The sequence below is a fragment of the Anabrus simplex genome, chromosome 2 (assembly GCF_040414725.1).
Source record: "Anabrus simplex isolate iqAnaSimp1 chromosome 2, ASM4041472v1, whole genome shotgun sequence".
NCBI lineage: Eukaryota > Metazoa > Arthropoda > Insecta > Orthoptera > Tettigoniidae > Anabrus > Anabrus simplex.
Window position 1 is genome coordinate 168,334,185 of NC_090266.1, and position 24,279 is coordinate 168,358,463.

At 39.3% G+C, this 24,279-nt stretch overlaps 1 protein-coding gene across 1 annotated transcript in view; it reads right to left on the minus strand.

Annotated features, from left to right (window-relative positions):
* Positions 1–21,810, minus strand: part of LOC136863963 (ubiquitin carboxyl-terminal hydrolase MINDY-3 homolog) — a 323,174-nt gene extending 301,364 nt beyond the window's left edge. Inside the window, exons 1-2 of the mRNA XM_067140422.2 lie at positions 21,521–21,810; positions 21,293–21,426 (exon numbers count right to left, since the gene is read on the minus strand). Of these exons, the coding sequence (XP_066996523.2) occupies positions 21,293–21,426; positions 21,521–21,617 (231 nt within the window). The 5' untranslated portion in view covers positions 21,618–21,810. The remainder of the gene's footprint in view (positions 1–21,292; positions 21,427–21,520) is intronic.
* Positions 21,811–24,279: the final 2,469 nt, after the last annotated feature.

Here is a 24,279-nt window from a genome sequence, read left to right on the forward strand (position 1 = left end):
GAGGTTAAACACAATGATCTGTATGCCTTGGCTTGGGCATAATTTGCCCTTCCAGGCTTAGGTATGAATACTGCTTTAGCTTCAGACCGTGATTTCGGTACGTACCCTAAAGCTAGACTAGCTCTGAAAAGGTCAGTCAGGGCATTGACGAGTATCTCCCGTCCTTTCTGTAGGAGTATCGGAAGTATCTCAGCTGGTCCCGGAGCCTTTGTAGGATGAAACGTGTCGATTTCCCATTTTACATGATTATGTTTAATTATTCTGTTGGCACAGTTCCAGTCTGCTCTTCCAGCTCCGGTTATGACCCATCTGGTTTCTCCAGTGACCCCACTTGATTTATATGGGTTGCTTTCAGAACCTTCTGGAGCCTTGCTGTTTCAGTTTGTGATTCCACTTTCTCACAGTACAGTCTCCAAGATTTTCTTTTTTCTTTCCATATCTCTAGGTTATACTCAGTGAGTTTCCTATGATATACATCCCACATACCATTTCTAGATGATATTCTATACAACATCCTAACCTCTTTTTTTTTATTTTGGCTAGTTTGTTGTTCCACCACCTTACTTTTTTGGTGTTTTTCTTTACTTTGAGAGGACAGTTTTCATGGAATGAGTCTATAATGGCCTCTTGTAATAGTTCCACTGCCTCATCCAATTCTTTCTGTCCTCGCACGTTAGTTGGAATTTTTTGTACTGCCTTCCCTAAAACTTCTCTGTACCTGACCCAGTTAGTTCTTTTTGGGTCTCTGTACATCTCATTTCCACACAGTCTCGCATCTATTGCAAATTGGATATGCTGGTGGTCTGCCAAAAATGGTTCCTCCAGCACCTTCCAGTCTTTAATAAAGTTTGCAATATGCATAGTGCTTAGTGTAATGTCTATTACCTCCCTACTATATTTATTTATAAATGTAGGCTTCTTTCCTAGGTTTAGTATCGTCAACTCGTCAAAATTTAATAACTTGAATAATAATGGAGATATTTATTGGCAGTTTGTTTCTACAACTAGGGTAACTCAAAATGTTTTCTGTGTTTGCTTGCGGTGGCGCTGGTACCACATGCGCATAACTGCATTGCTCACGAGAAGCGTGCCAGTAACCATGTGGACTCCACAGCAGAAGGTGTTCTGTGTGCTTTCGCTCGCGGAGTCAAAATCAGTTATACTAGTACAACGTAGATTTCGGCGTGAGTATGGACTGTTACCAACTGATGATGTTCCCACTTATGTAACAATCATGAAATGGGACAGGCGCCTTCGAGAATCTGGGACCTTGCTGCCGATGTCGGGCCGCCACGTCAAGCATGCAGTTTCAGAGGCTACTGTTGATTTAAACCGTGAGTACTTCAAGCGGAGCCCTCGTAAGTCAATTCGACAAGCAAGTAGACAGTTACAGTTACCTCGTTCGACAGTACACGATGTCGCCCATAAAAGGTTGCGCCTACGGGCATACAAACAGCAGCTTCGTCAGAAAATCAAACCTCAGGACAGGCCGCTACGGAAGGCATTCGCGGAGACAATTCTGGCAAAAATTGATGGAAACGAGGGATTCCTAGATTCGGTCTGTTTCTCGGACAAGGCTACATTCCATATTTCCGGCACGGTAAACAAGCACAATTGCCGCATATGGGGATCTGAACCCCCCACGTAGTGCCAAGTTGGAATGGGACTCTCCGAAAGTGAATGTGTGGTGTAGATTGTTGAAGGACAGGGTTACTGGCCTATTCTTCTTCATGGAGCCTACAATTAATGGAACACGTTACCTAGACATGTTGGAGCAGTATGTTGTGCCACAACTTCCTCGCAACGTTTTCTTTCAGCAAGGTGGTGCACCATGCCATTATGCGGAACTTGTGGGGATTTCTTGAATTGTGAGTTCCTAGATCGCTGGATTGTGAGAGGTAGTCCATCAATTGCATGGCCCCTTAGAAGACCCGACATTACGCCACTTGATTTTTTCCTGTGGGGTTTTGTCAAGAATCAACTGTACCAGACACCAGTTTGTGATCTACCAGATCTGAGTCATCGCATTCATGCAACTATCGCAAATGTTGCGCCTACAACGCTGCAGAACACTTGGGAAGAAGTGGAATACCAATTAGATGTCTGTTGGGCCACTAATGGTGCGCATATCGAGGTTTATTAGGTATGTAAACAAACATTTTGAGTTACCCTACTTGTAGAATCTAACCGCAAGTAAATATCTCCACTACTTCTCAAGTTATTAAATTTTATGTTATTATACCTTTCACCCGGACACCCTGTATTAAACTCTAGTAAAGACCCACCTCTTGCATTGCAGTTCGTGCTGCCCCATACCGTGTGGTGTGAATTTGCATCTGCTCCAAGGACTGGGTGTTCGCCTTTCCTCTTTGCGTTGCAAATTAGGTTCTCAACCTCTTCTGATGGGGGTAGATTAGTTGAATCATATAGGAGGTATTCAGAGAATATGGTTATTTCTCTGGGTCCCTCGCAATTTCCAAGTTTAATCTTGGCCACGGGTAAGTCCCGTGAACAGTATTCCTGCAACATAAGACATTCAAATTTCCTATTCACAAGAAGCCATGTTCTGGGTTTTCCCGATGTTGTATCGTACATCAGCTTACCTCCAGATTTTGCCAGTCCTGCTACTCTGCCCTTGACTACCCATGGCTGTTGAATAAGGGCCATGTCAATAGCCTCGGACTTGAACTTCCTCCAAGGTTATGAATTTCATTATTGGTTCCGTATTGAATTAAGAGTACATATAATTTTATTGACAAAGTTTTAATCCACCTACTCAATACTATACAATAATTGTCGACTAGTCTTCTAATGATACAGATGTTGATTCCCATAGGGAATCTGAAATATTTGTCCCGAATGAGTAAATTTATAATACCAATATAAATGGTCTGTTATTGGACATTATAAATTTTCCACCTAACTCATTCCTGGTTGCTAGCGTTTCGCCCCTGTGTGCTAGGTTGGGCTCATCAGTTGGTACCTAGCACACCTACCAAGACTCGTGGCTAGTGCATATTGTGGAGGCCACTGCGTAGGCTACTTGAAGCCACCGGCAGTGCCAATGCACTATGAGAGACTTTGTCTCACTACCAAAAATTGATGCCTGCTTGGCTATCAGTCTCCTAATACACTGTAATTTATACATAGGCATTACAATTGTTGTATAGTGTTGAGTAGGTGGATTAAAACTTTGTCAATTAAATTATATCTACTTGAACTTCCTGGCGAAATTGGCCACAGCTGCTTTTTCATGCTGAAGATCGGCCTGAAGGATCTTCAGCTCCATCTTTATCAACATTGGGTTTTGTTTTTCCCCTGATGACTTGAAACTTGATCTGCCCAAATCCGAGCTTAGCCTTAAGGCTTCTCTTCTTGAGCTCTTCAAAGTCACTTTCACCACGGGCTAAAACGACTGTCCTTCCTGTCTTATCGATGGAAGTGGCATTCAGCACTCTCCACTCTTGTGTTAGAAGTTTTGTATCGTGCTGATTGATTCTGACAGCAGTCTGCTCTACTGGAGCTCCTGTTGCCATTTCTTGTTTGGAGTTGGCGACAGCCTGTCCAATTGGGATTTCTGTCTCCATATTTTCCGTCTTGGGCATGCTCCTGGATCTGCTCTACTGGAGCTTCCTTAGCTTGCCTTGATGTCAAAATTTTTGAAATTAGCTCTTTATAAGCATCCATATTTCAATCAATCATTGGGTTTTTGCCTCTTCTAGGATCCTGAGCGTCATTCTCACCATCCGTGGTGAGGCATACGTTGCCCTCCCGCAACTCAGGCTCTATGCAGCAGAGACCACGCCCCTCAGTCGTCCATCCAGCGGTCTGTCCCTGGCCAGGATTGTTCCCCTTCAGTAGGCCTACTCATGTGGTCTCCACTTGACATTATCATGACTGAGTTCACAGCCATGACTTCCCCCCTAGGTTAGGATCGCCCCTTTCCCAACCCGCGGCTCGTCCAGGCTATGTGGAGCGAAGTGATGTGTTGGTTCCAGCACCCTGCAGTGAGCCTTCACCTCAATCACAAGCCCCACTTCACCTGAACCACGTATCACCCATGTGGAGGAACCATGGATGCCTCTCTAGCATGCATGGGCGAGGCCTCCACTTCCAAGCCTTGACTTGGGCTAGTAACAATCACAATGCCTCAAGACATTTTCTGGCAATACCTGTTTTTGGTCTGCGAGAGAATATTTTATTTCTCTCAGACCCTCCAGACAAGTCCGGAGGGCCCCCCTATCCGCCACCTAGGACGCGCCCGATAGGGGAACGGGTAAGAAAACCCCCACAGGGGATTTTTTTTTTTTTTTTTGCTACTTGCTTTACGTCGCACCGACACAGATAGGTCTTATGGCGATGACGGGACAGGAAAGGGCTAGGAGAAGAAAGGAATCGGCCGTGGCCTTAATTAAGGTACAGCCCCAGCCCCAACCTGGTGTGAAAATGGGAAACCACGGAAAATCATTTTCAGGGCTGCCGACAGTGGGGTTCGAACCTACTATCTCCCGAATACTGGATACTGGCCGCATTTAAGCGACTGCAGCTATCGAGCTCAGTACCCCACAGGGGAAGGGACATTAAAATGGCGCCCAGACGTGACATGGTGGTTGTTGTTGTATGGGCGATATCCATGCTGGTCAATGTATATAGCAGCAGCCAATGGAACTGAATGAATTAGGGAAATTCAGGAAAACTAAATTCACAAAATACAAAGCCAGTAATGCAGAGTGACTAAGTAAAATGTAAAATATAAGATAGAGTAGTGGTACATGAGAAATATAGCAATGGACCAGTTTTTGTGGTATAAATCCATTGAGTCACTTATGAAGGCATGTCAAATAATATGAAACTCTAGTCGAAGTTTAAGGACAACAAAATGAATCCTTATTAGGTACAGTCATCATCGTTGACCAACTCCAGTTTCCCAGGTGTGGTATACGAGCCCCTTCCATTTTGTTCTGTCCGTAAACCATTCTTCGTTCACAATCCGCTCCCAATCCTGACCTCTCTCCTCTACATCCTTCTTCACTAAGTCTGTCCATTTTTCTCTAGGTCTGCCCACTGGTCTCTTTCCCCTGATTTCTCTTTCATACTCCTTTCTTGCAGACCTGTTGGCACACTTCTTTTCACATGACCAAACCACTTCAGTCTTGCCTTTTGGATCTTCTGGAGTAAGGAGTCTTCTAGTCCTACCTCTTCTCTGACTTTTTTATTCCTGATTTTATCCCTCCTGATCTTCTGGATAATTGTGCGTAGGAACTTCATTTCTGCTGCTTGGAGTTTCGAGTTGTCCTTTCTTGTTAATGTAGCGGTTTCCAGGCTGTATGAGAGGATAGGGGTGTAGTATGATTTATACAGTGTCATCTTGGTTTTAAGTGGTACTTGTTTATCCCATAGTAGCTGTCTTACTTGGAGGTAAAAATGTATTGCTTTGCTGATTTGACTGTTTACGTCATATTTAGCTAAGTTATCTTTGGACATTATACTACCCAAGTACGTAAATTCTGTGACACTGTGCAGCTTAGTGCCATTTAGCATGATTTATGGCTGATTGTCACCCTTCAGTACCTTCAACACCACCGTTTTAGCCTTGTTGATGTTTAATCCATATCTCTCAAACTCCTGACTCCACCCCTGCAGTCTCTCTTCTACATCTTTCTCTGAGTTACCCCAAATTACTACATCATCTGCAAATGCAAATGGTTTCAAGTCTTGTTGCCCCTTTTCTTTTAGTGCCTTTAATACGGTATCATTACAATAATAAATAATAGGGGTGACAAAGCACTACCTTGTTGTACTCCCCTTTTTTGTCTCAAACCAGTCTGACAATCCAGAACCGACTTGTACACAGCTTCTGGTTTTCTCGTAAAGCACCTTAACTTTTGAAATTAGACTGTCTCGAACTTCGAGCTTTCTCAGGCACTCCCAAATAAGCTCCCTTGGTATGCTGTCATAGGCCTTTTCGATGTCAAGGAACAGTAGATATAAAGGCTTCTCTTTTTCCCAATGTTTTTCCATCAGCATCCTGACAGCAAATATAAGATCTGTTGTTGATCTTCCAGGCCTAAAGCCATATTGTTCCTCTTCTAAAAGTGGTTCTACAATTTCTCGTAGTCTATTATCTATATTTTTTTCCAGAATTTTTAGTGCATGAGAGAGTAGAGTGATGCCATGGTAGTTGGTACAATTCCGTCTGCTGCCTTTCTTGAATATAGGTACAATTATACCTTTCTTCCAGTCTTCTGGGTTGGTATTCTTCTGCCACACTACATTTAGGAGTCTATATAGCCACTAGATTGCTGGAGTTCCTCCTCCTAACATGTCCACACTTAACTCATCTATTCCTGCAGCTTTCCCTTTCTTCATACTTATAAGGATCTTCTCTATCTCCAGCCATGTGATTGGTGGCTCCATATTTTTAGTGGACTGTTCACTTTTTCCAGATTCTTCTCTGATTTGAATTACATTTGATGCCTCTCCATTGGGGAGCTTGTCAAAGTAGGTCTTGAATTCTCTCCAGATTCCATCTTCCTCTCGTACTACTGATCCGCTGTCCTGCTCTATTACCTTGATGTCTTCTACGTTACTTTGCATGTTTTTAATTACTCTGTAAAGAAGTTTGTTTCCTCTGCTGTCCTATTCCAACTTTTCCACAAACTCATTCCATTTTTTCTCTTTCTCTTCTCTTACTGTCCTCTTAGCTGTAAGTTTTTTTCCCCTGTAGAGTTCCTGTAGTTTAGTTATTTCTTGGCCACCTGGATCTTATGCATCTCTTTGCTTTTCTTTGTCTAGCATCTTTATCAGGTACAGTGAATGATAATATCCTTCAAATAAATATCATGTTCCTTTCTTTTTGTGATATCTGAAGCCATATCTTTTCAGTTTCAGTTAAGTTAATTATAACTATAATTCTGTTACCAGATGTTTCCCTTTTTCAGACAGTTTATAAATTTATTTATTCAAAATTAGTTTTGGTAGACTGAAGAACCCAACGGTTATTAAAAGAAAAATCTACGATATTGTCATGCATAATTACATTTATGATGTTCACTAGGAACCATGATCTTTAATCCATTATGTGTTTCACATTTATAATAGAATCTAAATACTTCTGAGACAGTAACTTCTCAATGACAGCTCTTCTCCAACAAAATACAATAAAGAACCCTGTAATTACCAATAATGCTTGAAGAATTCATCATATATCAATCACTACTTCCAGCAACCAGTTAAAAGTAGCCATTTACACATGCTGCCATTATAAGTTACCGCCAACATGTAAGGCAGCAGCATTCATTTAGCTAAGAGTTGTGTTCCCCCGGTGTATTTTCCACAGATTGTACACCATACAATTTTTAATACAATTACGCACCAATTTTTATTTATAACCAAGTGAAGCCAAATATAAACAGCTCAAAACAAAAGTTTTGCCACGTCTTTAGATGTTTCTAACTACATTGTACGAATGCATAGTGGGATGTGAATTGTAATATCACAGCAATAATGTGTCATGTTTACATAATGGAGGGCTCCATTCTCATCTGGACATTTGGTAGGTGCCAGTGATAATGGAAAGGTATGAGTGCCTCAAAATGTGTGCAAAGGTTAGTCTGTTTAGAGCGTAGCATTTATAAATTATGGCCGATCGTACACACAAAGGCTGGCAACGAGGAAAGATTTGTCATCGAATTAACGCATTGCTGACCGGTTGCTTGAGCTTGTCACATACCCTGTGGACCGGACATTTTTCTACTAAGCATACTAGAGTGCACATGATTATAAAAATGTACATAAATATTAAACTAGTCAAGATTTTATCTTTAAAGTGAAGGATCTGTCTTTATAAAATCATCTTCGGTGTCAATTCCTAATACATCATCAATATTTACATCGTTGTTGTCATCAGAGTCACTTGAATAAATTAGCACACTATGTAAATTACGGCATGTAGGGGTATGAATATCACTTCCACTATCATTCTCACTTTCAGTTTCCACTAATTCACTATCATAATATCCATTTGAATGATCTAACTTAAGTTCTTGAACACCAAATAGTAGACTTCATTCAACAGCGGGCCACACCTTTCCACCTAATAAGAGACAAGTGAATGGGAAGAAAACCAGAAGCCATTTTAAGAAGACATAAACACTTCATGAACATTCCAACAGGAACATTTTACCAAAAATCTCCAAGTTTTTAACAGCAAGTGATTTTATTGGAAAAGCTCTCAGGACTTATAGTGAACCCAAGACATTTTAATCCAATAAGTGTTTTTAATATTAAGTTTAATGTCCAACTAACAACCACCCCCAATGCACTCCGCCCCCCTCTCCCACCTATACGCTCTCTACTAACACCTGTTTTTAATGTTTTAATGTAAATTAAGAGATTGATTTTATGCTATTTTTACCTAAGCTACATGTAAATATCTGATGATGATTGCTAAGCAATCGAAACATGTTCTGTTATTATTAATGTTTTTATAAATAGCCCAAGGCTAAATAAAAAAGAGAAAGTATCAATTAGGTGGAACCTTTTTTTCATTTATTGATTGGATTACAATATCGATACGGTAATGAAGTGGATAGTCTGTAATAGAACACAAAGGTGCGAACGAGGGAAAGTCAGTGAAGCTTCGATTGCCACGCGAGGACCTATGGATCATTGCTACCGGGAACAGGGACACCGTTGGCCAGAACCAGCAGATTCCCCATGGAAAGGTAGTGGCCACCGATCAAACTATCTGGCTGCGAAATGTGTACTGCAACAGCGCCAACGAGAAGACAGTGCGACTGAGGTAGTCTAAGAGTAATTAAATAGTGAGGACTAAGAGAGACGAAGACATAGATATAAGGACACCCAGATATAATTTAAGACCTAGAGTAAAGAATGTTCAGGATAGATATTGAAGGTTTTAGGGGGATAACTGTCGTAGGTATGACATCGTAACTGGTGTAAAACCTTCAATTATGTTTAATACATTTTAATTATATTTTATTAAATGTTAAATTAGGATTAATACATGGTTTCCCTGTAAATAATATTATAAATTTGTATAACCTCAAATATGTATTGTGTATAAGTTTAACCTCAAAATCTATGAAGTCGAAAGCGGTAGAAAACTCTATAATGTTCGTATATTAGATTTATTGTGCAGTTTTTTGATAGGATTAACGAGATGTTAATATAGCACAATTTCATACTGTCTCGCAAACTAATTTTCATGATTTGACTGATAAAAAGCGTGCCGGAAATTACTGTACCAATTTTTCAGTTATAAGGTGCGCACACTGTTTTCTTGTGTTTTCTTATTCACTTTTTGTGTTACATTTTCACTATCATGCCATGAACAAGGAACCAATGCCAGACAGTGTTAGAATAAAGTCAATCCTTGAACACTTTGAATGTCATGATGATGCAGGTGATATTTGATTATGTATGATTTGTATGTTAAGTAACAGTCTGTAAACCATTTTTATTATTTATTGTTTCCACAATGAATTCATCTTTGTAAATAAAATATACCAGCTAACGCCAGTCTTATCCGCCATCCCATGTACACAACGGCAGCTGTATGTGGTGGGGGATAGTGGAGAACCAACCAAGTGGAGAGGGAAGGCAAGGCAAGACAGCCGCTGGCTGTGAGCGATGATGTTTGCCGGCATCCTCTGTACAATTCAGGGCGCGCGCTGCCAAGTTGGAGCTCCCAAATGCCCCCTTAAAAAGGACCAGCGAAAAATTAGACATCCACTACCTGTTCCAGCTTAGAAAGACCTTCATGAATATGTAAAAATTATATTGAAATTTGCTGTTCGTCTTCGTATGCTTATGTTATTATTTTATTTATATTTTGTTCAGATGGCCAACAATGGAGTTCCTTCATCATCAAGAGGTCCACCCAATAAATGGCACATCGGGCGAGTTGGCCGTGTGGTTAGGAGCGCGCAGCTGTGAGCTCGCATTCGAGAGATAGTGGGTTCGAACCCTACTGACGGCAGATAGTTTTCAGTGGTTTCCCATTTTCACACCAGGCAAATGCACGGGCTGTACCTTAATTAAGGCCACGGCCGCTTCCTTCCCATTCCTAGGCCTTTCCTGTCCCACTGTCGCCATAAGACCCATCTGTGTCAGTGGGACGTAAGCAACTAGCGGAAAAAAATGGTACGCTTCAAGAGAAGATATAACGCCTCGGCAGTTGACAATTTTGCAATGATAAAAAACATTGTGACATAAAATTGTATAATAGAGAGATCTAAATATGAATATATATGTTTGTTATCATACATACGTGTTTGTTATCTGCGGTAAATAATGCACAGTAATCTACCAACACGCCTCGCATGTGATCCACCCGATGACCAGTATGGCCTCTCAATTTCAACCACCGTGCAGGTCACGCACCAGGCATGTCCACGAGTTCGATATAGGCTAACTTGTTTTTGTACCAACATTAAAAAATTCAAATTATTACAACTTTTAAAAAGTTCCCCGCAAATATCTTGCAATGAACGTGTTAACAGAGTTGCCAGCTGGCCTCGGTGCCAGTGACAGAGCACTGCACCACCTCACACTCTTTGTTGGATTTGCAAGGAGTTAGGATACACTACTGGAGGACTTCATTACGATAACTTACAACTATCAAGTACTGAAGGGCATAAACAGAATTAAACATAAATGTTTCTACATTTCTAAGCAATTTTCATAAATTAAACAATAAAAAAGTGTAGATTTGACAGAATCTGATATTTCAAGAACGAAACATGTAATTCTTTGTTTAATAAGCATGGCTTATGTATAGATATATTATAAATGTTATAATTCATATCTGACAGACTGAAAAACTTTAAAGTTACATTAAGTTACTCGTATCATTTAAATATGCAAGGTCCAATAATGTTGCCTTGCAGAACTCCTCTCTAAATCATTACAGGATCACCTACTTTGCTGTACATTAAATAAGGCCATGGTCGCTTCCTTTCCTATCCCATCATCGCCATAAAACCTGTCTGTGATGGTGCGACATAAAGCAAATGGTAAAAAAAAAAGGTCAAATGTGATACAGTCCATCTGACCTCCTATATCTAAAATGTCTGCTATATTTTGATGAAATCCTGCAAGTTAAGCCTAACTGGAACAACATTCCCTAGTAAACCCCAAACTTCTCTAATATAAATACGAAGAAAAGCTTTCCCAGAACTTACAAACAATACGTCAAGCTGGCTGGCCTGTAATTATTCGTTTTATGTTTATCATACTTTCCTTTGTAAGCAACTCTACATTAATCATCAAGAACATACGAGACTGTTCTATAGTGATACTTCCACCCCCTCCCCCCCAAATGGTGACCTTCATAAAGAATGATGATGAAAAACAGGCCAATTTACTCAAATTAATCTGATAAATCTAAACAATCACATCAAATGGGAACCTGCTACAGAATTGAAGCAATATTCTGAAAATAAGAGGACCAATTATTTACAGAAGTTCAACTTTCAAAGCGCCAACGTCCTTTTGAAAGCCCGTTTGGTTTTCATGTGAAAAATACCAACGTCCTTTCAAAAGGACATTCAGTATTTGTTTTGTATTATTAAAATCAAGTCATTTCCTTTCAGAATTTCCCAATGTAGTTAAAGACTTACTATTTTTGCAATAAACGGCCTCTTTTATTTTCAAGGCCATTGTTTCAGTATATCAGTCCAACCAGCAGGCATATTTATTGGCACGCTTTACTTGGCGCGGCAACAACACTAGCAGTCTTGTTGTGTACCTTGTCCGCTCTGTGTCTAGTTGCTCTCGATCTTTTACTTGTTCATTTATTGCTGTGAAAATGATTATATATCCATTGTGCTTGTTTTTGACTCATTTGGATATGCGAACTAATTATTTTTACTACAAATTTATTTTAGGTATTAAATGAATGAAAATTTCAATATAGCTTCATAATAGGTTGTACTATTCAATAAATATGTTCACGATGTATAAAATAAAAATTTGTTCTACCTAAATTTGATTGCTAAGCTTAGTTTTTGTTTCATTTTTAATCAACAGTTTTGGGTTTTGGCTGCCAAATGTTTACTCATGGTCATAAATGAACTAAGTAAGGCTTTATTCGTATAGGCAATCATATCAGTAAAATAATAACGAAAATTTAAAGTTTCTACCTACAATAACAGCTGAACTGTGAGTGATCAAACAAAAGCTTGCAAAAAATGGAAACTGGCCTTGGCGCTCAGCGGTAGGAAAACCATAATAGCACACGGCGCTCAAAGGGTTAAGAACTGAATGTACACTCACTAGGGCAACTTAAAACCAGGGATGCAATGGTGCCAGAACACACCAGATCGGAGTCCGAAACCTATCTGCAAAGGGGGGGAACACAGTCTGAAACCCATTTCTCTTTTACTTGGCTGAAGTTTGCTTGTTTTATAATATGTTAATGTTCTAAACCTCCCGCATTATTTCAAAGGCCCATAGTGAAGAACTTCCGTACCGAATCAGTACTGCCAACTGTATTTTTACCTACACTTCAGTGTGATACTAATTATATCTTCAAACATCCAAGTGTGACAGAACCTTTTATTTTTAAATTAACAGAAAAATTGAAAAACATCTTCATTAATGTTTTTATTATTATTCTTATTTACAAGATACTCTAGAAAATTATTAAGACGTATAATAACTAGTTGATAGTGCTAGTGGTAAATATGTCTCAATACAGAAACCAGTTACAACTTACAAAACTATTTTAAATAGATGATCACCCATTGAGTTAAGCTAACAAAGCACAATATATTCTAATGTTTTGCTATAGCTATGGTGTGCAGTTTTCTTGCCCTTCTGATTTTGCATTTTCTTCAAATAAACAGAGGTATATAGAGATATTTAAATACATACAACTAATTTAATGAAATTATCTGTGTGTGGTTTTTTTTTTGCTAGTGGCTTTACGTCGCACCAACATAGATAGGTCTTGTGGCGACAATGGGGTAGGAAAGACCTAGCAGTTGGAAGGAAGCGGCAGTGGCCTGGTGTGAAAATGGGAAACCACAGAAAACCATCTTCAGGGCTGCCAACAGTGGGATTCAAACCCACTACCTCCCAGGTGCAAGCTCATAGCCGGGCGCCTCTAACCGCACGGCCAACTCGCCCGGTTCTGTGTGCTTTAAATGGTCCAAAGCCCTTCTAAGCCACCCGTCACGCGGATGTTCATATTTAACTTTGTCATTTCACAAGTGAGTCTGAAACCTGTTTCTGTTTCCACCACAACCCTGCTTAAAATAAAAATGAATAATTAATGGTAATGGATCATACAACCAAGGTGCACCTGGGATATGAGAGATGTCTTTGGAAAGGTATGTAGATCTATATCTATATGAAAGCTAAAAATTGTATCAATGCTGTTTTATAATGCATTACCAGAAAATTCTTCATGACATTCAACTTCCTGGTTATTTTTGCTCATTTCCACATTTAGGACAAAACTGCTACGGATAAATGTTTGATGTGCACACGGTGTTGGTAGAAAATAACCAAGCAGCACAAATCTGGACCTTTTTAACAACTTATACCTTATCTTAATAAGCATTGCTACTAAATAGTAAAGATGACAAAAGTAATAAGAGCAACAGTACAACACATTATAGGAAGTCCAATCTGATATCTCAATGTTTTCAACTAACGAAACATCCTTTAGTCACCAATGCATAAAAGCTCAATGTAAGTCTTACTCCATTACCTATTCCCATTTTAACAATCATTTTCTTTTTTGCAATTCTCCATTGTCAGTCTGCCATAATATTACAAGATAATTACAGATTCGTTGCAAGAAACTTCTGATACAGAATTATAGTATTATGCAAAATCTATAGTTACCTACAAAATGACCAACAGAAGAAAAAGTATAATAATAATGTTATTTGCTTTACGTCCCATAACCACTTTCACGGTTTTCTGAGATGCTGAGGTGGCGGAATTTAGTACTGCGGGAGTTCTTTTACGTGCCAGTAAATCTACTGACATGAGGCTGATGTATCGAAGCCCTTTCAAATACCACCGGACTGAGCCAGGATCGAACCCGCCAAGTCAGGGTCAGAAGGCCAGCGATTCAACCATCTGAGCCACTCAACCCAGCAGAAGATAAAGTATATAACAAACAAGTAAATTCAATGATGTAGCACAACTAGTAACATCAGAACTTCCACAATACTAAAGATGGATTCCATAAAAAGCGGAACCTTGGCATGTTTTCGTAAACTATCAAAATATGTTTCTTTTGCTCATAGATTGACGTCACACTAACAACATTAAAGTTTTTTGGCAACGCAAGGATGGGAAAAAGATAGGATTGTGATGATGATGATGCTTGTTGTTTAAAGGGGCCTAACATCGAGGTCATCGGCCCCTAATGGTACCAAATGAAATAACAAAATTCCAATTTCATCCACTAACCAAAATAAAATAAAAAATGTCATGAAGAATGAATGGATGGACATGAACCCAACAAAAAAACAAAAAACAAACAAAAATAGTGGATCAGACTCAAAAAGAGATTGCAAATAATAGTATTACAGACCAAGGGACCACTCATAAAGCACAATGATGCTTGATGTTTAAAGGGGTCAAAAATTAAGGTATAAGGCCCCTCAGAATGGTATATGTCGCGAGTAAAGTAGAACCATGGTATTTGTCATGTTGGGGTACTAATCAAGAGTAGCGAAGACTCATGGTGTTCCACACAAGATGGTACTACTCACAAGTATTGTACTTCGTACAGGTAACGCAGACCTATGGTGTCTCACACAATGGCGCCACTCATAGCCAACGCAAACCGATGAGTTTCCTCACCTAGGTGTACTAGTCACAGGTGCCGGTCCCACGGGCCCTGTGGTGTTCCTCACATAGTGGATATTAATCACAGGCAACGCAGACCCAAGGTGTCGCTCATATAGGGGTACAACTCACAGGCTACGCCCAGACCCGCGGTGTTGCTCACATGGGTACGACGTACGGGTACTGGAAACCCACAGGGGAACCAACTCTCTGCCGCTACTAATCACAAACCCATTTCGTAGCGTACAACTCGCAAGTACAGGCAACCCATGGTGTTCCCCGCGTGATGGCACGAATCAAAAGCAGTTTCATGGTTCCAATTCAATCATCCCTTGGTCGCCCCGTTTAGTCACCTCTTACGACAGGCAGGGGATACCTCGGGTGTATTCTACATGTGCGTCCTCCACCCGCAGGGGGTGATAGGATTGTGATGGTAGTGGTTGTTAACCTAATTACAGCCTAGTGTGAAAATGGGAAACCATAGAGAACCATCTTCATGGGCTGCTGAAGACAGGATTTGAGTCCACCACCTCCCAACTGCAAGCTCACAGCTAAGCGACTAACTGCATGGCCATCTTGCTCGGTAAACTATTAAACAACAGTAATACGTTTAATTATATGGCCATATCAAGTGATTTAATTATTTTTTATTAATATCATTGAAGTTTGTATCCATTTCAGATATGATTGTTGATGGAGCCTGAAGTGTTTTTTATTGTAATGTTGGCAGGATTACATTTCTGGTTAACTAAACAAATGAACAGCTTTCCTTTTGTGGGTGCGTCCTGTGAAATTTCTAGAATCAACTGATATACATTTTAAAGAAAATTATAATTTACTTCATGTGTGTGTCAGTACCTGCACCGTTTACCCCCATTACAAAAAATTAAAAATTAGTTTTACACCCTAACTCAAGGCCAGCGCCTCAACCATCTGAGCCACTCAATCCAGCAGAAGATAACGTATATAACAAACAAGTAAATTCAATGATATAGCACAACCAGTGAACTTCTACAATACTAAAGATGAATTCCATAAAAAGTGGAACCTTGGCATGTTTTCGTAAACTATCAAAATATGTTTCTTTTGCTCATAGTTTGACGTCACACTAACAACATTAAAGTTTGCTGTGATTGTCTTCAGAAGTCAGATTATGCACATACGTATTTTTTTTTTTTTTTGCTAGTTGCTTTACGTCGCACCGACACAGATAGGTCTTATGGCGACGACGGGACAGGGAAGGAAGCGGCCGTGGCCTTAATTAAGGTACAGCCCCAGCATTTGCCTGGTGTGAAAATGGGAAACCACGGAAAACCATTTTCAGGGCTGCCGACAGTGGGGTTCGAACCTACTATCTCCCGAATACTGGATACTGGCCGCACTTAAGCGACTGCAGCTATCAAGCTCGGTATGTAATGTTTTGAAGTTTTTCAAAAGCTTTTGTTTTCTTAAGATTCCAAAAATAGTGTAATGGGCATTACAATGTGAATGTAATGGGTATTTCAGTGGTATAATACAACACCCATTACACTTGATACTTATTCATAAATGTTTAGGTATCCTCTTATTGATTAGGCGTAAGTTGTACTTTTCTCTTTTGGTAGCCTATACAACCTATTAAGTGCATATATAAGAGTATTTTATAACTATTTTCTGATTTCTAAAAGCCTTGCTACTTTTTCTTTACTGCTAACCTGTTCTATGATTTTTTCATCCAATTATATTCTTAGCTTAGGCCTAAATGTTTGATAACTTTCTTTGACAATGTAAGTTGTAACAGAGGAAATGTAGGCTGCATACACAGGTACCGGTACCGAAAACTTTTCAAAATCTGTAGTTTGTGGTTATACTGGATTAGGTATTACATACTTGTTCAATTGTTCCTTTTCACAGAAAGGGTACCAAAAGAAACTTGTGGATGGAGAAATACAAGGGGAAAGGAGGAGGAGAACATTTGCAAAAGAAGCAGAAGCATGACAAATTGTGACATCTTCAAATGAAAGAAAAAATAAAGGGAAATACATGCATGATTGAAGAAAATAGAAAGGAGATTAGGAAAAAGAGTTTGAGAACACATAAGTAAAAATGAAGCTTCAAAAACAAATCTGCTCATACTGAATACACTGTGTTAGTTGGAAGTTTCTATTATCGCGAATATATAACCCGACAAGCTCCAGCAGAAAGCAGAATGTCAAATCTGTAATAAGTCTAGATACTTGTAAAAGAGAACAGATTTAAAAAAGGCACATGGTCCTAACAATAGGTGAAGCAGACCAAGAATTAAAAAAAAAAAAAAAGCTACCCCAATATTGTAGTATGCAAATATAATTTTACTCTTCACGTCCACCACAGGTTCTACCTATAGCAGTCACTCTGCATAATATTTGTGCCTGAAGATATCATGCAAATTTGATTACATCCTGCAGTCTATTGTAAAAGTTGCTTCTTCATATCCAAAACACCATGAACTACTCATTGATAAATTATGCTGTGATACAAATGATGAAAAATACATACATCACTAACATGTGTAGGAACTGTTTATGTGATCTGATGTTGTTTATTCCTGAAAATGTACATGTAAATCAAGAAATGGTATGGCAGCAGTGGGGAGATGTTAACGGATATCCTAAAATAATTGAACATTCAGGAATGTTGCAGGATGTGTTGGGTGAACTTGCCAAACAGATAAATTGCTATGTGAAAGTCTGAGTATTTCAAGCACTGCAAAACTGAAATATCAGACAGAGAAGCAGTAATACAAATAGATTTTGCCAAAAATTATGCTTTGTTCTTGCAAGATGAGATCCAAAGTGTTCACAACAGCCATACGTGTGACATACGTGCTGCATTGGATTATCAAGCAAAAATGTTCAGTCATATGCAAAATAAGCAATGATCTCTCTCATAGCAAATATAATGTATACACGTTCCTTTGTGCAATTATAGAAGACTTTGAAAACCACCAATAAGGGCATACACAAATTGTGCCTTAGTGATAACTGTGCCAATCATTTCAAAAACAAGTTTACAACGTCAAATATTTGTTTTGTGCCAAGTGATTTTTATATCAGTAACTGTGAAGAGAACTAATTTGTAAGTTTACATGGAAAAGAGGCAGTGGAACGAGCAGGGAGAACTTTGAAGCTGAACTGCTGTGAAATGAAGAAGATGAAAAGTTCCATTCCATGATTGTATAGACTAACATTTAACAGGGACAAAATCCTTATTCATAAGCAAAGAGATTGTTGACCAAAACAAGAGTCTCTTGAATGAGAGGTGGAAAGGTATTCGTGCCATTCCATAACACATTAACCACCACTTCAGGTTGTACAACCAAAATGACAGATTTTTGTTCAAAGAGATAAGTCAGAAATGAAGAGGATAAGTGTCTGCGAAGATGAGAAGGATACAAATTTCCCCAAAGCTGTGGAGTGCTAACATAATCTGCAGTTTATATGGATTCAGAGGAACAACTTAATATGCTTGAAGAGTCTACTGTGATTGATAGCAAACCTGAGGCATATGAGATACAATCTGGCATGTTTGTGTTGGTGGATCTTTTGGCTGAAAGGAAACAAAAAATATCAAATGCGAAAACATCACATATTGGTATAAGCTAAAGCAAACTTGGCAAGGAAGACTACATGAAAATGATGTTCTTAATGGCTGTTGGAAAAGACAGACATGACAAAAATGATGTATCATTTGTTCAGTTCCAACAAATTATTTCCAAATTGCCAACAACTGACAAAAATGAGAGGGAACCTGACTGTTTTATGAATCCAGCACTGCCCTTCTTGAGGTTTAAAAATTTTAAAACGTTGTATTTGTAATAATATTAGCGTTAGATTTAGTCTCGTTTCAGTTTAATTAGAAATATGATTCTAATGTGTATCTAATAAAAAAACAAGGAGTTTCAGAACAATTCTTAAGAAGTCAATTATTTTGTTTTCTTGGCCTCTATTTAATGCTTAATTTACACAAACCAGCAAATCTTTCTTTAATTTGTCCTTATATATTAATACCTGGTAAGTGTTTTGCCAAATTTGCTCAGTTAGGTTTTCTGTCAACTTTGTAATACCCTTTACAATTCCTTTAACACCCATTCCATTCAGAATAAAATAACAAGAAAAAATGTGACTGTTCTTTTTTAAACTATATGTTTAATTTTTTGGAATGTATTTGGTCTGGAATAAAATTTGTAAGTTTCTATCAGTTGTCATCTCACCGAGTTCATTGAGTTTTCACCATCTGCCTCAACAAGTGAGTTTCATTTATGTAACATCTGTATGTTCAGTGTTCTTCCCAGAAATTTTCATCAGCCGGGTGGCAGGAATGAGTAGCCGGGTGGGCAATAATATGTAAAAAAATGAATTTGATAAAATTTCAATTTATTCCCCTCAGGGCATTAACTTGCTTGTTGTTTAAAGGGGCCTAACATCTGAGGTCATCGGTTCCAGGGCATTAACAATAATATAAAATTATTTAGTTCTTTTCCCGGGTTGAATCATGTTGTTTTCTGAACATTCAGTTCAGACATTTTGAATACATTGCAGAATTCTTTGTCAAGGCGACTGAAATTTAACCCTACACGATCCGAGGTAATCAGTCTCACTGGCAGCAATCATACTATGAGAGTGGTTCCTAACCTTGGCCTTATATATCCTACCCTTTCAGGCTGACATAAGTCCCCTGGCTGTCTCGTGAGAATTCTGGAAATTATGTGTCACAGCGAGGTACTGGGACTTGCCCGCGCTGTTATGTAATCAAGAGGTTCGTCCTGCATGCTTATGTAGAGGTTTGTATATTTTAATCTACGTACGACAGGCATCCAAGAATTGCTGATTTTATATCCTTCTTCTATATTCATATTGTTTGAGCGTTTCTTGATTTAGATAACCTCAAGGATTTTCCTTTCCAGATTCCAAGGAATAGCCGCTAGGATCTTGGTCTTCTCAAATGATATTCTGTGTCTTGTTTTGTAGGAATACTTGGCTACAGCTGAAATATCTGTGTTTTGGTTCTTGGTGTGACGGATGTGTTGTTATAGGCGGGTAGAGATCAGACGTTTTCTTTCACCCACGTAGCACGTTCCACAGCTACATTCGGTGTGGTTTATAGATGGTTTTTATGTCATATTTATCCAGTATCTTGCTAAACCTGTCAGTAGTGTCTCTAAGAATAATATCAAACATGTAAACATTAATACCAAATTTAGGCTATTTTAATGTTACCTTGAACTTTTTTTTTTTTGCTATTTACTTTACGTCGCACCGACACAGATAGGTCTTATGGCAACGATGGGATAGGAAAGGACTAGGAAATGGAAGGAAGCGGCCGTGGCCTTAATTAAGGTATAGCGCCGGCATTTGCCTGGTGTGAAAATGGGAAACCACGGAAAACCGTCTTCAAGGCTGCCGGCAGTGGGACTCGAACCCACTATCTCCTGATTACTGGATACTGGCCGCAATTAAGTGACTGCAGCTATCGAGCTCGGTCCTTGAACTTCTAGTGTTCTACTGCTCATTCATATAATCACGTAACACCGGGGCTTGCCACTCGGTTGCTGTGAATTTATTATACGGGATTGTGACGTCGAAGGGAACTGAGTGCTCGCATGCGATTCCACGCTAATCCAGACACCGATCGCGCACAACATTACATGATAGTCAAAGCTACACATTTAAGCTCAAATGTAATTGATGCAATTATGCTGACAATAATGAAGATTTATCATTTAAATAAACAGTTTTACGGTATTTACATTTTAATTTGGAGCACCCAATGATCAAATATACATTAATATTATGTACCAAGCACATTTCTAGGTTATGTTAGCTAGGAGGTCTGAAATATGGTAGAGCAGTATGCCCATTAAAAAGGACCTGGGTAGAACACCAATGTTCCTTTCTTTAAATATTTCAATACTGGGAAAAGTTTTATTTCAGAAAATAATAACCCAAAGAACACACAAAATTAAGAGCTATCTTTGCAATTGATGAGATTTTGATAAACGGTTATTTTGTTCTCAAAATTTGTCCTTTTAACCATTCAACTGCAACATGCATTACAATGGAATTCCTGTAAACAAGAACATACACACAGCTGACACACTAAAAACAATGTTCTTCTTCCGCTTTTCCCACACCTTGTGGGGTCACGGGAGAGAACCGTGTCAAACATGTGGTTTGACTCTGACACCAACCTTATGTGGAGGGATGTAATCACTACTGAGTGTTTCTGTGGTGGTTGGTAGCGTAGTGTCACACACTAACAACAATATCCCACATTATTAAAGAAATGTACAAAATATTAAAAACAAATCTACAGGGAAGAGAATCAGTGGTGCACCGAGAGATTAGGTATTCTGGATAACCTATACAATATACTGACAACTTAAAAGTGACCTACATCCTCACCACTTCACTATATTCTTCAAGTTGATTACACATACCTCTCTCCAGTTATTTCCAACAGGTTCGCAAACCAAAAACTTCAGTATGAATGCCTGTACAGGAGCTAGAACAGCACAAGGTCCTCCTTCAGTCTGTTCTAAAGCAGTTGGTTCTTCTTTACTAAAGTGGAATCCTAAAATAAACAATCATGATCAATCACCTTAAAGATATTAACCTACAAATTAATAAACCAGAATGCACACACGATATCTATGGCACTCACTAACCTTGAGCCCACCTCCGGAACACATCATCTTTTACGAAATTCCCCCAGAGGAGTTTCTGGATGTCACTTAATTCGGACGATGTACTAGGATAAGCCATATTTACAGTTAATAAATAGACAACACAGTATGGAGGAAGTATGCAATGGGGAAAAACCTTGAAGGAACTGTCAATAATAGAGAGCAAATAAGCTTCACAAAGGCGTCAGTAATGTTTAACAAGTACAACAAACAAGAAGCAAGCATTGTCCATAATTTCAACAATTTCTCCAAACCATACTTAGTTTACAACTACAGTGGTACCAATATAACTCGCGGTCTAGCCAACAGTAACGTAAAATGCCAGGCCGTTGCCTACGAGATATACAAAGCCGGGAAATGGACCGATAGAAATGCAGGTCGCAAGTAGTTTTACGAACGTCCGCTAGAGGTCTCGACATCGTGCAATGCTGTTCGAGCGAAATACAATCACTAAATAGTACATGTTGATTTTTAAAGACGTCAAAATCTACAAATAATGAAGTTAGGAGCACCTCAATGTGATTTCGAGTGATTCGATGTAAAGTAAAGCACATTTAAGTGGCATTTGGAATTATTTTAGGTGAAGTCAAGTGCAATAAATAATAAAAGTAATACATTAAAAATGACTTACAATTATCACTGCTCGTATCACTCACATTTTTAAGATCTTCCAACTTAAAGGCTTTGTCCTGAAGTTCTTTTCCAAGTCATGAGCATCTGTAATTGTATGAGCTTCATTGTCGAGTACTGATTTTAAAAGTTTTGTAATGAGAGTTGCAGTCAGTGCTTTCTGATCACACTCGTTACATTTAAATGCCTCGATGGACTTTGGAACAACAAAAACGTTAAATTTTAAAACTATATTCGTAATTCCCAGATAACGCAATGAGTGACCCGTAAAATTCAACATATTTTGCAGGAAGTAAACACATTTTCTTGAGGGGTAGCGTAATGCACCACGATCTTTCATCCTAATGAGGCACATCAATGCACTGTCAGTAGTGGCCGAGGATATCTGCCCCAAGCATGATTCACAGTTGGAATTTTCTTCCGCAACTCGAACAAGATAACCACATACCATGACCAAGGAATACAACTCCAGAGTGACAGGTTTTTCTGAAAAGGCATGGTGTCATTCTTAATATCAATAGAATCTAAGATAATATAAAACTACCGCGCGAGTTGGCCGTGCGGTTAGGAACGCGCAGCTGTGGCCTTGCATCCGGGAGATAGTGGGTTCGAATCCCACTGTCGTCAGCCCTGAAGATGGTTTTCCGTGGTTTCCCATTTTCACACCAGGCAAATGCTGGGGCTGTACCTTAATTAAGGCCACGGCCGCTTCTTTCCCACCTAGCCCTTTCCTATCCCATCTGTGTCGGTGCGACGTAAAGCCATTATCAAAAACTTTCAGATATTTTAGACCTATTAAAAATAGTACATATGAAAGAAAATGCAATAATCGTGAATTGATTAGCTAGCTTACCTTCGAGCGTCTCATCAAGTAGGTAGGCCTATTTCCAGAACTTTTGCTGATCAGGATTATGATTATAGTGTACTCTGGGCTAGATAGCCATTTCATCTCTGATAAGGGATCCTAACGTTTCCTCCACGCATGTCAAATTCATGGCTTCGTAATGGAGGTTTTCTTTAATGAGGTGATGGTGGTGGTGATTATTCTTTTAAGAGGAAGTACAACTAAGCAAACATCCTCTGAAAAATGAAAACCTACAACCTGTTTTCCAGTCATTGGCCGGGTCTGGGGTGTAATGAATGAATCATATATAGGCTATTAGTACGATGGGGTCGCCACTCCCAAAGTGATTTATTAACGATTGATAGATGCTATGAAATGAGAATGGAGAGCGTTGCTGGAAAGAATGTTGACAGGGAAAACCGGAGTACCCGGAGAAAAACCTGTCCCGCCTCCGCTTTGTCCAACACAAATTTCACATGGAGTGACCGGGATTTGAACCATGATATCCAGCGGTGAGAGCCCGACGCGTTGCCGTCTGAGCCTCTATATAACACTAATCTAAGGGAAAAAATGAACGGATCCGATACTTCGAAAAATGAAGATATCGGCGAAAGGGAGACAAGGGCCACGTGAAAATGAGACTCCCTAGGCCTGGGGAACCTGATACCGTCGGGGTCGAAAAAAACAAGAGTTGACCAAGAGAAGTCGGACAGGATAGATGAAAGTGAGGAGCCTAACACAAGAAAGTGGAAACAATGCCAGGACTCAGCTACTGGCCCCGTGATCGCTAACCCACGCTCCAAAGTTCAGAGCCCCTGAGGCCCCTTTTAGTCGCCTCTTACAATAGGCTGGCGAAACCGTGAGTGTTATTCTACCGCCCCCACCCAAGGTAAATCTTTAATGAGGGATGTTATTCTAGTTTTCTTCCATTCGAAAAGCCAACATTGGCCTAATTTTTAAGTGTCTTTTGATGCGGTAGTCGGAGGCAGTGAAGTGTTCTAATGAATCTGTAACCCATAAACTGAAGTCTCAATATTTAAAATGTAAATTACAGACTCTGGATGACGTCCCAGGCGACCAAAGCGAACCTAATTTGCCCCCCCCCCCCCCCGGCCCTTTATCTGGATGTAGCAATTATCCACTTCTCCTTTAAAACTGAATCGGCTGGAAATGAATGAAATTTCAAATTGTTCTCCTTTTTTGGACGAATTGGACTTACAGTACGATATACTATATCTTATAGTGTATATGAAATTTACTTGGAGTT